Here is a 14,278-nt window from a genome sequence, read left to right as displayed (position 1 = left end):
AAGTGCAATAGTGCTTTTATTAAAACAGTCAACAAATCAAAAACAGTGTTCATAAATAGTGCAGTACTCCAAGTTCTTCAATAAATAAATGAATAATCCATTAAATGAAAACGAGGAGGTTAAAATCAATAGAAAAACAATCCTTTAAAACCAGAGGTTAAAATGATCAGGAAGCAGTCTTAAAAACCATCAAACAAATCCGGTGCTCTTCTGTTAGCGTCTCACCTGCTAATCCCGTTTGGGCCAAGCAGCAGGCAAGACGCTCTCTGCAGCTGCCCTCCTGAAACACACGCATGAGACTGGAGACCTCCCGAACCCTGGCTTCGGTATGGCACTCATCCCAGTCTCGGAGAACTTGGCTTCCAACCAACGGCCAGGTCGCCCACGTTGGGGATTCCAGCACCAAGTCTCCCGACTTCCGCTGCCTTTCCATGGCCTTCATGCGGCCAGTCGCCTTCCCTGGTCACTCCCGCTACCTGATCGCTCAGCGGGAGCGACATCAACTCAAACGCCTGGGTGTTGGCCTAACACCCAGCTTCCACGCAGCTGTCCACGAGCGCTCGATTGCGCGCTCACCACACTCAGGCACCGTCTGCTTCCTCTCCTGCTCCCGGTAACCTCCGTCCTCTCCTTTCCTTTCCTTTCTCTCTCCACTTTTTTCCTCCCTTAAAACCGACTCGCGCTTCTTTTTAAAAATGACGAGGGCCACAGCAGCTGCAGCATTAGCCACGGGACAATCATGAATATAGGCAGTTCCTCACCTGTGCACTAGGTGAGAAACGCCCACACCCTACGGATCGTCCCGCGGCCCACTATGGCCCAACGTCCCCTCACTAAGCCGCGAGCATATTGATTACTTATTTAAAAATGGCCTTTACTCAACGAGCTGTGGACCCATAACACCACATCACGCTGAAGCAAACTCCACAGGGTTTACTCATCAATAATAAAGAGAATGGTTTAAAAAATTTAATGGCTACCTTTGAACAACATCAAAACGTAACTTTTCTCGCTTTCAGACATACAGAGACCACCTGCAAAGTATTAAGATAATTTGTCAAAAGATAATTTGTTTTTTCTTGTGTCACTTAATGTGAAGAGATCTGTGCTGTTTTGCTAGCCCTCAGCAGATCACTCTGTATAAGCAGGGCAGAAAGTCTGCATAGCTGAATCACAGTGCTGACGACGAGTAAAAATTTTCTGGGCCCTTTGCATACTTTTTAATTCCTGAACACTATCTTCATTGTTAGTCTGCAACACTCAGACTTTACTTTCATGTGCAAATTATTCACAATACTCACCATTAAGATTACAATTAAAAAAATTTAATACGAGGCTCCAAAGCATCTGTTACCATGCTGTCCTCTTCCTCAGGTCTTTATTATCTGCCCACAGCCCAAACTGCAGGCCATGCACCAACACTACCCTGTCCTCTTCCCTCACTTTTTCCTGGCCACAGACTAAACCCTCTGATTGATGAGACTGCATGCTGTATTAATTGCTTCAACTCCGGGGCACTGCATTAAGCCACAAACATACAGAGCTGCTCAAATCTTTTACAGAAACAATACAATGTTTGATTCACTTCTTAATCAGTTCTTGATATAAAATTATCTGATTTACACTCTGTGAAGCTGAGAAAGAGTCGAAACAAATAACCACAGTATTTAAACAAATTCTGTTCTATTCCATTCTAATTCTATTGCAAACCCCAAACAGAACTTAATTATGCTTAATCATTTGTATGCCCTTTAATTTAATTCTAGCACATTAACAGAATTTGCTATAGAAATAAATGTTGTTGTTGTTGTATTTGTGTATGTACATATTGTGATGATCAAAAACTGTCAAGGAATTGAAGTTATTTCAATACAGAAATAGGAATCATTTTAAATTATAGTACAGTGAAAATCACTAATAATATCACTACACTGAATGTCTGTGACATACTGTTAAAAGAGAAATAGCTTTATTTAGGAAAAATATGTCAATGATAATATTCATGCCTTACTGTATTAATTGAATACATTGTGCTGATGTAATTGCATATACTCTTTGTTTGAAATGTCTCAAGTGAACTAAGAAAGGTTAACATTAGTCTGTTTAATGAATATGATTAGCATCTCATTAAAAACACTTCCATTCCCTATATAAAACAGTTTGTTAAATATGAACCAGTAAAGAAGGCAGAATGGAATTTCAAGAACTGTAACAACACGAATTTTATAACTCTTTGCAGAATATGTTAAATTTAAATCTTTTTTGGATCTGTAAAGAAAGCTTCATTTTTTACTTACAAGCAGAGCTGTACTCCTGCATGCCAGAAACAAAATAAATTCTTATTACTTTTAAATTTCTTTAATGTTACATTGTAAAAGTAATATTTCAAAGGTTGCAGTAATCTTCACATGAGAAACTTCTATATAACTATTTTCTTAATGCATAAGCTTATCAAAAAGCAGTAAGTACACAGTCTAAATGAGTACAAATCTAAAATTTCTTTTCAAATTACTGTTTCCAAAAGAAAAACAATTTCAAAAATATTTGAACAATTGTACTTTTTTTGATATTATTGTGTATATTTGCTATTTCAGAAACTGATGAAGACAAAATACTAAGGAAGCATAAAGATATGTTTGTATTTTTTAGGATATCTTACCTTAAATGTTATTGTGTAACTTATGAGCATGTTGAGAGCACAGATTATACTAAAATGTTGTGAATATGATAGTATATCTATTAAAAGGACATATAATAAATAGTGCATTATTCAAATTTCAGTACAATTATTTAGAAGCATTGATATAAATACTGTAGTCAGGAGGACTGTAAATTAATAGAGAATATCTAAATATTTTTTCTTAGAAAAATTTATATTACACTGAATGAAAAAGCCAAGAATTTGCTTGTGATGAGTTCTCAGAGTTTAAAAAGTTCTGAAAATAATACATTTGTTCGTCCAGAAATGTTTTACATAAGAGGCTTAAAGGAGATGTCCTTTGCTAACTGTTTTTATATTTTTTTATTTATTATGTATATTTTTGCACTTTTTTCAAATATATTTGTCATTATATTAATATATTTAGATCAAAGCCTTCACAATCCAAAATATCTTGCTGTTGTTCACTTGGCCTTAGTTGATTTAGGCACAACTACAGCTGTCATTCCTAAACTGATAGAAATGTTTCTTTTTAACTCCAGTTTTATTTCATATGAAGCGTGTTTAGCTGATATGTTTTTTGTTCATTTCTTTAGTGCAATGCAGTCACTTTCACTGGTAATATTAGCTTATGACCGCTTTCTTGCCATATGCTTCCCTCTTCAATATCACAGCATTAATTCTAACAGCAGGATGGTAGGAATCATAATGTCACTCTGGATGTTGGCTGCAGTCATTTCTTCCATTTCTGTGCTTCTAATCACAAGACTCAGCTTCTGCCAGTCCACGGTGGTAAACAGTTATTTTTGTGATTATGGACCCGTGTACTTCTTAGCCTGCAATGACATTTACCCAAACGAAACGATGGGTTGGTTTATTACAGCTGTGTTTCTTTTTTTCCCTTTATTCCTCATTCTCTGTTCTTATATATTCATTGGTGTTACACTGTTTAAAATGACATCAACTGATGGAAAGCAAAAAGCACTAAAAACCTGCATCTCACACATCATCTTGGTTATAATATTTTATTTTCCCCTGGCTATTACGTATATTTTGTCACAGTTTCTTGATTCCAATATAAGAATTCTTAATAACTCTCTGTCTGCTACAATTCCATCAACGATGAACCCCATTATTTACACTCTAAAAACTGATGAGATGAAGACAGCTATGAAGAAAGTACTCAAAATCAAATTTCTGGCACAGTAATTGTGTTATTACATTATAGAGGATAAGACAATTACAAGTTATACTAATAAAGTAAATTCAAATTTATCTGTGCAAATGTCATTGTTTTGTTTACTAAGTTTTTGTATTTGATTAAATAGTCACTTATTTTAAGAACTGTTTTTTTCCTTGTGAACAGTTTTGTAATTTTGTAGCCTTTGTCGTAGACTAGTAGATTAAATAAGCATTACTTAATTGATTGTATGAACAGTGGAAATTTGAGTGCTTTTTTCTTAAAAGTGAAAATTAAGAATGTAAAATTAAGAATGTTTCCCTTTGTAAATAAATGTATTTTATTAGGTATTCACATGTTTTTCATGAAGAAAATATTAAATTTTGAAGTTAGCATTTTATTAACAAATTGATAAAACATCACAAATTAAATTTGCAACATTAAAAATTGCTAAATTCATTTTTACTTGATGTGTACTTTATCTCCAAGTCTTGAGTACTGCACAAAATTACAAATATAGTTAAATCATTACACAAATTAAAATGCAGAAAAAATAAATCCAGTATATATGTGAAACCTAACTCTCTTTCAGACAGAGAACACCAGAATAATTAAAATATTCATTGTATTTGGATAAATCTATTTAACTTATATCCCATTATGTAAATGAAGATGTAAATAAATTCCACTGTTTTTAGAAAAAAAATTGCATCATTTTTTCTGATTGTGAATGGTCGGTTTATTCATAGAGAAGAACTGTAAATGGATTGGTGGTAATGGCCTGTCTAGCCTCCACACCATCATGGTATACATCCTCCTCTGTAAGAGCCAAAAGGAACTTTGACATTTATAACTTTAATTGTTTTAATGTTTTATAGCATTTCACGTGCTTCTTAAACAGTCTTTGTCTTTTTCTGACAGGACCATGAATACATTACATCCATGATATTACAGCTCTCTGATCAATTTAAATATTAAGATGTATACTTGATATCATTTTCATACTGGAATTAAAGCATGTATTAAAAATGGGGAGACAGTGGTTCAGTAGAAGCAATGAGCTCGAGCCCTGTCTAGAGATTGTTCCTGCCTGACGCAAGATGCTTGCTGCGCCGTGCGCGACCTTTGATAAAATAATTTACTGCAGCAGTACTGTCTCTCTCAAACGAACTAAGCTCCTATTCCTGTCCTTCATTTTCTTTCGCCAAGTAACTAATCCCTACAGGACCTGAGGCAGCCTGTGCTAGATGCTGTATCCCAATAATTATCTCCGCTTTCAACACAACCCACCATAGAACTTTCTGATCAGCTACTGTAGAGCTGTGATTCCACACTCAGATTGTCGTGGAGAAAAATTCATCATCAGAAGGCTTTTTACCTAAAAATAAAGGCTATGAGGACTCAAGATAGACAGACAGAGTTTTAAGGCTTTATTGCATTAAATCAACACAAAAAATAACAAGGACTCAACCCAATACGGCCAAATTGAGCTGAGCCTTGAACATTACAGCAATTGAAGTTTTTATAACAATTTCTTATCATTTTGACCTCGTTTGATTAGCTCATTCTGCACCTAGTTTTACTGTCCATTATGATTGATGTCTGTTTGGCTTATTTTGATTGGTCTAAGACTGGGTGTATGGCTTCCTCTTACCATCTTTGGGCTTTTCTTATGTCATTTCCTATCTTTTCTGACCTCTCTCGAATGAGCTCTCTTGCCCATCTTCTCTGACTCCCTTCTACTCCTGTCCGGCCGAACCTTGAGTTCCCATGGGAACCCTTATTATCTCCTTTCTTTCCTATCACTGGTCCCCTCGTGGTATTTTTATTTTTCTATGCTGTTCCCATTTTCTCTAACTGGCCAAGGCTTCAATTCCATATATGGGTTTTGTCTCGTCATTTCCTTTCTTAAACCTTCCAAACTTTTTTATAATTGTGACCTGAAGCTTAAGCTTTAATTAAAAAGAAATATAGTATATGCTTTCATTTAATCATTGCTTGGCATGCTTGATTTGTCTTAATTTCTACACTAAAGTTAATTTCTAATATATTCTTCTAATATTTTTGCTAATGCCTGAATTTACTAAGATTTTCTCTTCATGCATTATATCAGTGTGACCTTGCTTACAGCAAAAGCCTTTTGTTCCTTTTCTGCTGATTCGCCAATCCAGCAGGTCTCTCTACGTGTCTTCCAGAGCCATCTTCCTTGTTTTATCGCTTCCTAGCCTTGAATCACAGGTGTTCTCAAACTCTTATCCTGTTCTAAGCTGGTTTTGATGTGTCAATTTCTGTTCTTTCCCAGACTAGATATTTTGCTGTAAGCTTAAAAAATAATGCAATATAACTGATTTTTAGTTAACTATTTGCTTAACCTATCATATTTGCTTAACATTCTAATTTATGTTTAATCTTAATATTTTAGAAGCTTTTGATTACTTTTTATGGCTCTTTATGTTAGTTTGCTATTCTCCATGCTAACATAAAAAAAATTCCTTCTACATTCCTCCCTTTTGAGGCTTAATCAAGCCTCAAAATCTAACCTGATTCCAAAAGAAAGGTAATGGATGTTGGTTCAAGTCTTCTTTGGAGCCCAATACACAGTTCTTCTTAATCTTCAACACCCATACCCCTCCTCTGGTGGCACAGGAGCCAAACATCTTCCCCATCAATCAACAAAGAGGAGTAAAAGACTTCCTGGCCCTACCCTAATAGTCAAAAATGTGCATAATCAATCATAAGTGCAGATGAAATTGAACAACACGGGAATATAACATAATCCATGATGGTTACAAAATAATACAGAGGCTTAAAATAAGAAAACAATTGTCCATAATAATCGCTTTTGCTTCGCTTGGAGAAATATATTTCCAATGAAATAATGATTTTTTCTTCAACCCAGGTACTTTGCGCAACGTAGAGGGCCACCTCCCTGGGGAGTGGTTACTAGCACTTCATCCAAGGAGTTTCTTCTGGTTTAGTATTTCATTATCCACATTGTCATCAAGAAGAGAATAAAAATCTGTAACTGAAGATGTCTATGGTTCAAGAAATTGGATGCAAACTTGTTTGAAAGCAACTCTAGTAATAACTAATTAGAAAACTGGCAATAAGCAGCAAAATACCATTCAAGGATATAATGATACCATTAAGAGAGTAATTTCTGCTTCACAAACACTGCTCCCCATGTTTCCCTGGTTCAAATAAAGCTAATACTAAGTATACTGGTTTTACCTTTCCTTTCTAAGATGGATTTACAGATAATGTCAGAACTGTCCCAGTTCCTAAATATGGTGAAAGAACTATTTAATGTACCTAGTTTTGTGTTTTCATCCACAATCAGACCTATTAATAATATTGTTGGTGGTGATACAGAAGGCATAAAAATCTATCTTAAATAACTCAAAAGTTCTCAGTTTTATGTTGCCACTGGTGTGCACAATGATGATCAGAGATAAAGTCCTTATACACCTCACCATGCTCACATCCTAACACACTCATTCATAAAATTGCCCAAATATACACCCAACTGTGGTCTCAATCTTGAACCACCTTCACCACATTAATGCAGCCATTTTGTGAACAGTAGGTGTCAATCCTCCCTTCGGAAGATGTCAGCACTATTTTCCAAACTGCAAGTCACTGGGCTATTTCCAAGGTCACATTCATTTCAATTTCAAGGGTTATACCCAAGCTTCTCATTAAGGATTACAAATCTTCAGAGATGTTCAGACTTCATCCGGGCTTTTTAATTCACAGACCACACATTCACCACTGTATGTATAAGACACTCCATCTCCTATGGGCCAAATTATTACTTCATTTCACTAATTTTATAATACATATAATGTTAATCATTTGACCTGTATCACTGTCAACATGCTAACCTAAACTGTATTATCCTATTCTAATTCAAAGGTTATGGATGTTCTGACCTATAGTAGGTGTCTCTTATTCCCAAAATACTAGTTATGTGTCGTCCCATAGGCTTGCTATTATTCTTTTCAAATAAATAAATGTACCTAAATGTTAAGCTCTACATTATTTGTTATAATACTACAATCACTAACCTAGAATATCTAAACTGGACTGACCCTAAATAGTAATGGTGGAATGCCCCTGCAATGACAATCACTTAACAATCTCTAATAGATCCCTCATGTTATATTAGATTCAATTCTGATTAACTTTACAGATAACATAAAGAATTGGTCCTTAAAGGTAACTAATTATCTCATACTAAATATCAGAAGGCATATCAAAACACTTATCTAAAAATATCTATTCTTAACCACTTTGAATTCATAATAATCATGTAGATTCCTATTAATGGAAACATTCATTAAATACATATTATTTAGGGGTCTCTACATTCTGCTTCAATTGCAAATAATTAGCTTTTCCTTCTATACCTTTCATAACTTTATGGTTCAAATACTTTTAAAAGATGTTGCTAGTTGTCAAACAAGTGGACAGTCAAAGTAGGCTCCGGCAAAGAACAATGAGCTCTGCAGAGTAAAAGTGTGACAAATTTTCTTCTCTGATAAGGATTAAGGCAAGTGTTGGGTTCCAATATCCCAGGTAAAAAGGACCACGTCTAGAAGACTTGGACCAAAGCAGGCAGATGTCATCTATGATTCAGAATCTACGATGAACTTTTGGGTTCAAACATCACCAGCACAGTTGAGCTCTTGGCAGCAGATATCCATGATGCCTGGAACTGGAATTGAAGTGTGTTGTCCAGTAGTCAGCTGATCGTAATTTATCTGCAAATCTTTATCACAGCCCAATCTCTGGTTCAAGTTCAAATGCTGTCAACTACGATATACTAGGAAAATACAGCTTTCGCCTGCTTAAAAAAGACTTAAAAAATGCCCATTTTAAATAGTCAGCATGTTAATTCTCCATTGGTAGCTACTTATAGATCAAAAAAATATGTCATAAGGTGTCAGATCTGTTTCGTTGGGGGTACCCCTATTAAAAATATTGCTACCAGTAAAACAAACGGTCATTTCGATCCAGTCTGTGCTTGTCTAAGTCAATTCGTCTTTAAACAGTCAAAGTAAAATTTAAAAATGATAAGCACAAAGTTCAAGCCTTCCTTTATAGCTGTTTCCAGTTCGGCTGCGTGTGGAATTTCCAGTAATTTGAAAACATGTCCCAAGTCATTATAAAAAATAAAGTTAATCTTAATATATACAGTATACCAGGAAAAATGTACTCAGTAATGAATCATTACAAAAAAATGGTCCCAATAATATTGGCATGATATTCAAAGTATCTGCACTTGTTCCATAATAATTGAAAAATAGCTTCAAAAATTAAAAATTGGTATCAAAAGGTAAACAAAATTAAACTTTTACTAAACATTCACCAATACTTATTATACCAACCCTTCCGCCCTTATTGACACTTGTGTCAATATTGCTGTTTTATCTTACAAAGTACAAGTAGAGGAGATGTGGAGCAAAAGGGTATCTTGAAACTGATCCCATTAATATAATCATTTAAGAAAAGCCATATTTTATAGTTATCTTACAGGGAAGACAAGTACGTCCAGAGATAGAGAGAACAAACAGAAGCAAATAGAAGGTTGAGTATTTATTAGTTAAAGAGCCATGCTCCATGGAGGTTGTAAAAAATGCAAGAAGACTTCAGTCAATTATAATACATTTGTCATAGTGTTCATTGTACCCCTTCCCCTAAATCAATGCCAATATGTACCAGCAACCTCCAAAGAACATCTCATAGTTAGCATAGCAAGCAGAGTCAAGAAAGAAATCCACAATCTGGACAGGTAAATTCTTAATCTTTTTCCTTTTTGACATTAACAAAAACAGTCAGGCTCCACATTTCCTCTCCCATATATCTAATTATAAAGCATTGTTCAAATGTGCAAAGTCCTAAGAACATTTTTCTTTTTACACAGGGTGTTCATATTTGAGTATATTGAGACTATATCTAAGATTAGCAAGGTCAGTGAAGTAAAATATTTTATCCCTTCCCACTCAAAGTCCCTTATTATTATTTAGCAGCAAAATAATCTTGGACTTCATCTCTAAACCCTTATTAACTTGTTATCTAAAAACTTAAAGTTTCTACACATGTATCCCAAGTAATATTTCTTTCTTTCTTTTATTACTAATTATTTAATTAAAGTACCACATACATTTGGATCTTAGTTTTTTAGAATCTTAATAAAATGTCTCATTCAATATTTCATTAATGCATCAAAAAATATGAAAGTGAACCTTCCATTAGTTTTGTTGTGATACCAGTATTCCACTATATTTCACACAAATATGTCAATATTACACACAAAGGAAATGGGGAAAGAAATCAATATATCAGAATGGCCTATAATGTAAAATGTGCCTTTTATTTATTTATTAAGATGCCCTCTAGAAAATTAGCACATTCCCACCCATTTTTAGAATGAAGAATCCACTTCTTTGTTAGGTAATTTTTCCCAGAATTTTGAAAGAAGGAAATACTTTAAATCTTTTTCAATTATATACACTGATTTATTTTCCTCATAACCTTCTGCCAAAGCCAGTAAATCTTGCATATTCTTTCATTATGATCTTTCAAATGTTTGTTACATGTGTTTCAGAATGTTGACTGCAAAGGGCACAGTCTGTTTTTCTCTTAGTTAACCCCCCTTTTTTTCTCTTTTTATAGCATATCTTAGCATGGAACACTAACTGGACTGGAAGCCACTGTTTTTCTTCAGCTTCATTTACTATATTAAAGAATGTCTCCTTCAATTGAAATTTACTCTTTTTAATTAAAATCTTCCTTACATCAGAGTCTGGCCAGTACTCAAATGAAAGGGGTGCTCATATCTAATCTGGAGACTTTTTTACACCACCTGTTCATATCTTTTTTGAATTTGAATTAAAAGCTCTTTTAATTTCAACAAACATTTACATTCTCTCACACATTAATATAAATCATTCCATCCTTTCAAACAACATGACATGTTTCACACAACCAATCTCAAACACACTGGAATTTATGCACACATAGGGATCCCTTTGATACTCTATATAACATACATAAAATCACCCAAACCATTGTATCACACTCAACCTTACCCCAGTTTTAGTACTTATTATTATTACTTATTATTTATTATTACACACTATATTTGGAAACAATGCAGCAAAGGAATGAGAAAGAGAAAATGAATTCTGAAGAGGAAGAAATTCCATTCTCACTTAACATTACCAGTCAGGACAAACGAACATAAAACAGCCTCTCATGACGTTAGCTAGTGTTAACCCTAGGAAACATAACACAATCCTGCTCAGCTCTAAACGGCGCTGGTTTCTAGATCAAGGAGACTCTATTGGTGAAATGACTCAGCGACAACGAGGAATTGCTTCCGTGGCGACCCATTCCTGCTTCAATTAGGGCAAATCCAATTATCGAGAAATCACGCGGTTCGATACCACAGCAAGATGGCACTCCCAGCAAAAAGGCTAAACTGTCACTGAGAATATTAACTCAAAACAAATAACATGTAAGCTTCAACATAAATCACATATAAGCTTGAATCTTATCATAAGTGCTAACAACTGCACCACCACACACTCCACTGTAATAATCCCCATAATTCACAATTTCACATACACACATCACAAGCAAAAGAAGAGGACAGAAGGAAATTGATAGACATTGTTTCCCTTGAATGTTATAGTTATCAAAAGTGCACTTTTCCTTAAGACTTGATCAGGGTCCGAAGGAAAGATGCCTTGCATATTTTCTAAACATTTGTATAATTAAAAGTGGATGCATTTTTCATTTTATCAAATGTTACACATACTCAAATTTATTTTAACCCATATTTACTCAGAGCCCTGGAAGTTTAGATACAAAATTCATTTTAACCCATTTTTAGTTACGAGCTCTGGAAATTTATATGCACAAGGCAGTTTCAGCAAATCATAATTGAACTACATTACCCAGGGGTCTCCATGTTTTCGCTTTCTTACTCCCAAACACTCACGCACACCCACAGAACAAACAACACGCACGCTCACACATTTTTAGCACAAACATATTCACACATACACACAGACACATAGAGAACAATTATCGCTCAAGCACACACATAATGTACACGCACACACATTAAATAAGTTCAGCACAGACATATTCACACACACAGACATTAGCGAGCGCCAGGTACCTTTGAAGTTAAATACAGTGCACTTTTCTTTTTTCGCTCATGATATTCTTTTCCCCACTAATATATGTACAGATAACACATTTTTCTATCACTTAAGTTTTCTTTTGGTGCTTTCCTCCTACATTTTTTGAAGGCCGCTTTACTTATCAGACTGTAAATACGGCTAGAAATGTTTTTAACTGGGAGTATCATGAGGCACAAGTATTTGAATAAAGTTAACCTTTTCAAAACTTCACATTTTAATATCCAAATTCTTATTATAATACTTTTCCAATTTACCAAATGCTCTCTTTTCCTGATTTTCTATATGTACGTCAATTATGCTTTCTTGATAATTTTACGTAATCCAACTGCTGCAAGGAATGAAACCCATGTCAACTGAAAGTGTTTTAAATCATGGTATTAAATTTATTTTAAGAAATCTTGTCAAGTGAACTACGTTAATCCTTTTATGGATATATTTTTGTAATATATTCTTTCTCTGATCTATAATTTATATTCATCTTAATTAACTACTTTGCCTTTCATATATTTATTTGCTTTAGCTCCTAACAGTAACACCATAATGTATCTTTATGAAAGAAATGCTTGGATTATAAAATCTCACACTCGTTATGTGCTTGATTACTTTATTGTGTCTCCCGGTACCCACTATTTGGGTCCGGAGCTCACTCGCACTCACACTGGTCTCCGCACCTGTGGCTTATTTCTACTACCACTTCGAAATAACAGAGCTTACGCAGTCACTAACTCAATCATTCATTCCTTATTCAAGGGCGGGGCAATTAAAATATATATATATGTGTGTCTGGCTACACTTCACCTAGCTGCTTTTGCTATTTAATGGTTCAACCTTAATTACTGTTTTTCATTGTTATTTCTAATTTGATCCACTGTACTCAAATGCTCTTCCTGTCCCGTTTTCTTTTCTCCCAATTCTTCCCCCTAATTTGTCACCGTTATTTGTACTTAAAATTTTCCTTTTCCTTCTATCAGTGGGAACTCATATGACACACCTAATGGCAGTGTTAATGAGGTTCCACCCCCTATCTCTCCGTTACCAAAGCACCAACTCGCTCTTTGTAATATGTTTCTTTTCATTGCTTCCCCCATAAACATTTGCATTATGTTCAGTTCGGTCCTCCTCTTATTTTCTCTTTGTTTGCTAACATCTTCTATTTTATAATTTTTTATGTGCTCTATCATTTCTTTGTACAGTTCCAGGTTAAATGAACCTTTTCGGGGCCAGCGGTTTTGAAAACCTTTTGTTCTCTTATGCCATTTTTGAGATATTTTTTCAATGAGTTTTTTGTGGAGGGGATTGTTACGCCCCAATATATCCACGGGCAACTTGCTCGCACTCATTTTAACTCCCTGTAGCCGTAGGTTTCCTATCGCTAATCTTCAGGACCTTTCCTTGTGCCACAAATTTTGCTGCCTAACTTTTCCACAACTTATAACCGCAGTAATAAATCTTGTACTATCCTTCTCCTGAGTCTCAACCTTCCAGTATTTGCACAGCACTCTTCCTGTAATTTGATCTACAGCTCCTGCTATTTTTCTTGTTTCTCCTCAATAATCTGTAATATTTTCATTTCTCCTCCACTCTTATGTATATATTTATCTATTTTTAGCACTCTTCTTTTATTCTCCTTCGAACACACGCTGTAAAGATGTTCAATCTTATTCTGTCTTTTTCATCTCACAACTTATATCTTCCACAATAATACTTTCTCTATACGCGTCTACGAACAGTGTATAAAGTCACAATTATAGTTCTGAATAATAGCCCTTTTTCCTGCTCTACTGCTCCACCCACCAGGTAAAATGTATTTTTAGCTATTTCACGCACAGGTGTTTTCTATATTCTCTAAATCAATATAGTTTATTTTACACATGAAAAGTTACACCCTAAAAATCCACATTCATACTCAATCACACTTTTTAGCACCTAGTGTGCTAATCCCTAGTGCCCTAATCTTTCCTTATACTAGTTTTTGTACCTCTTGTACCATTCATTCTTCTCCAATCTGCACCTGTGTGCTTCACTTGCTGCATCGTTGTTCAAAAGTGCTCCAAGCATTCTGCGCACCTGTACGTGCCTTAACAATTGCCGCGATGCTTTTTTCTAACAAATTCCATTCACACAGCGCTTGAGTACATAGAGAAATCATAAAATAAAATACAGTTCTAATTCCCTTATATGTCCCTTGTACTAGCACACTCACTCCACCTGTTCCATCGAGCA

The 14,278-nt window shown here is 34.9% G+C and overlaps 1 protein-coding gene across 1 annotated transcript; it reads left to right on the top strand.

The window, feature by feature from the left end:
• Positions 1–2,911: 2,911 nt before the first annotated feature.
• Positions 2,912–3,868, top strand: LOC120524608 (olfactory receptor 1496-like). The gene has a single exon (XM_039746439.1). The coding sequence runs from the start codon at positions 2,912–2,914 to the stop codon at positions 3,866–3,868; it is 957 nt and encodes a 318-aa protein (XP_039602373.1).
• The last annotated feature ends 10,410 nt before the right edge of the window (positions 3,869–14,278 follow it).

Source organism: Polypterus senegalus, chromosome 2, assembly GCF_016835505.1.
Source record: "Polypterus senegalus isolate Bchr_013 chromosome 2, ASM1683550v1, whole genome shotgun sequence".
Lineage (NCBI taxonomy): Eukaryota > Metazoa > Chordata > Cladistia > Polypteriformes > Polypteridae > Polypterus > Polypterus senegalus.
This window is presented reverse-complemented; position numbering and strand designations above follow the sequence as displayed.

Excerpts from the sequence above, each read along its gene's own strand:
- LOC120524608 (XM_039746439.1), top strand. The coding sequence starts at position 2,912 with ATGAGTTCTCAGAGTTTAAAAAGTTCTGAAAATAATACATTTGTTCGT.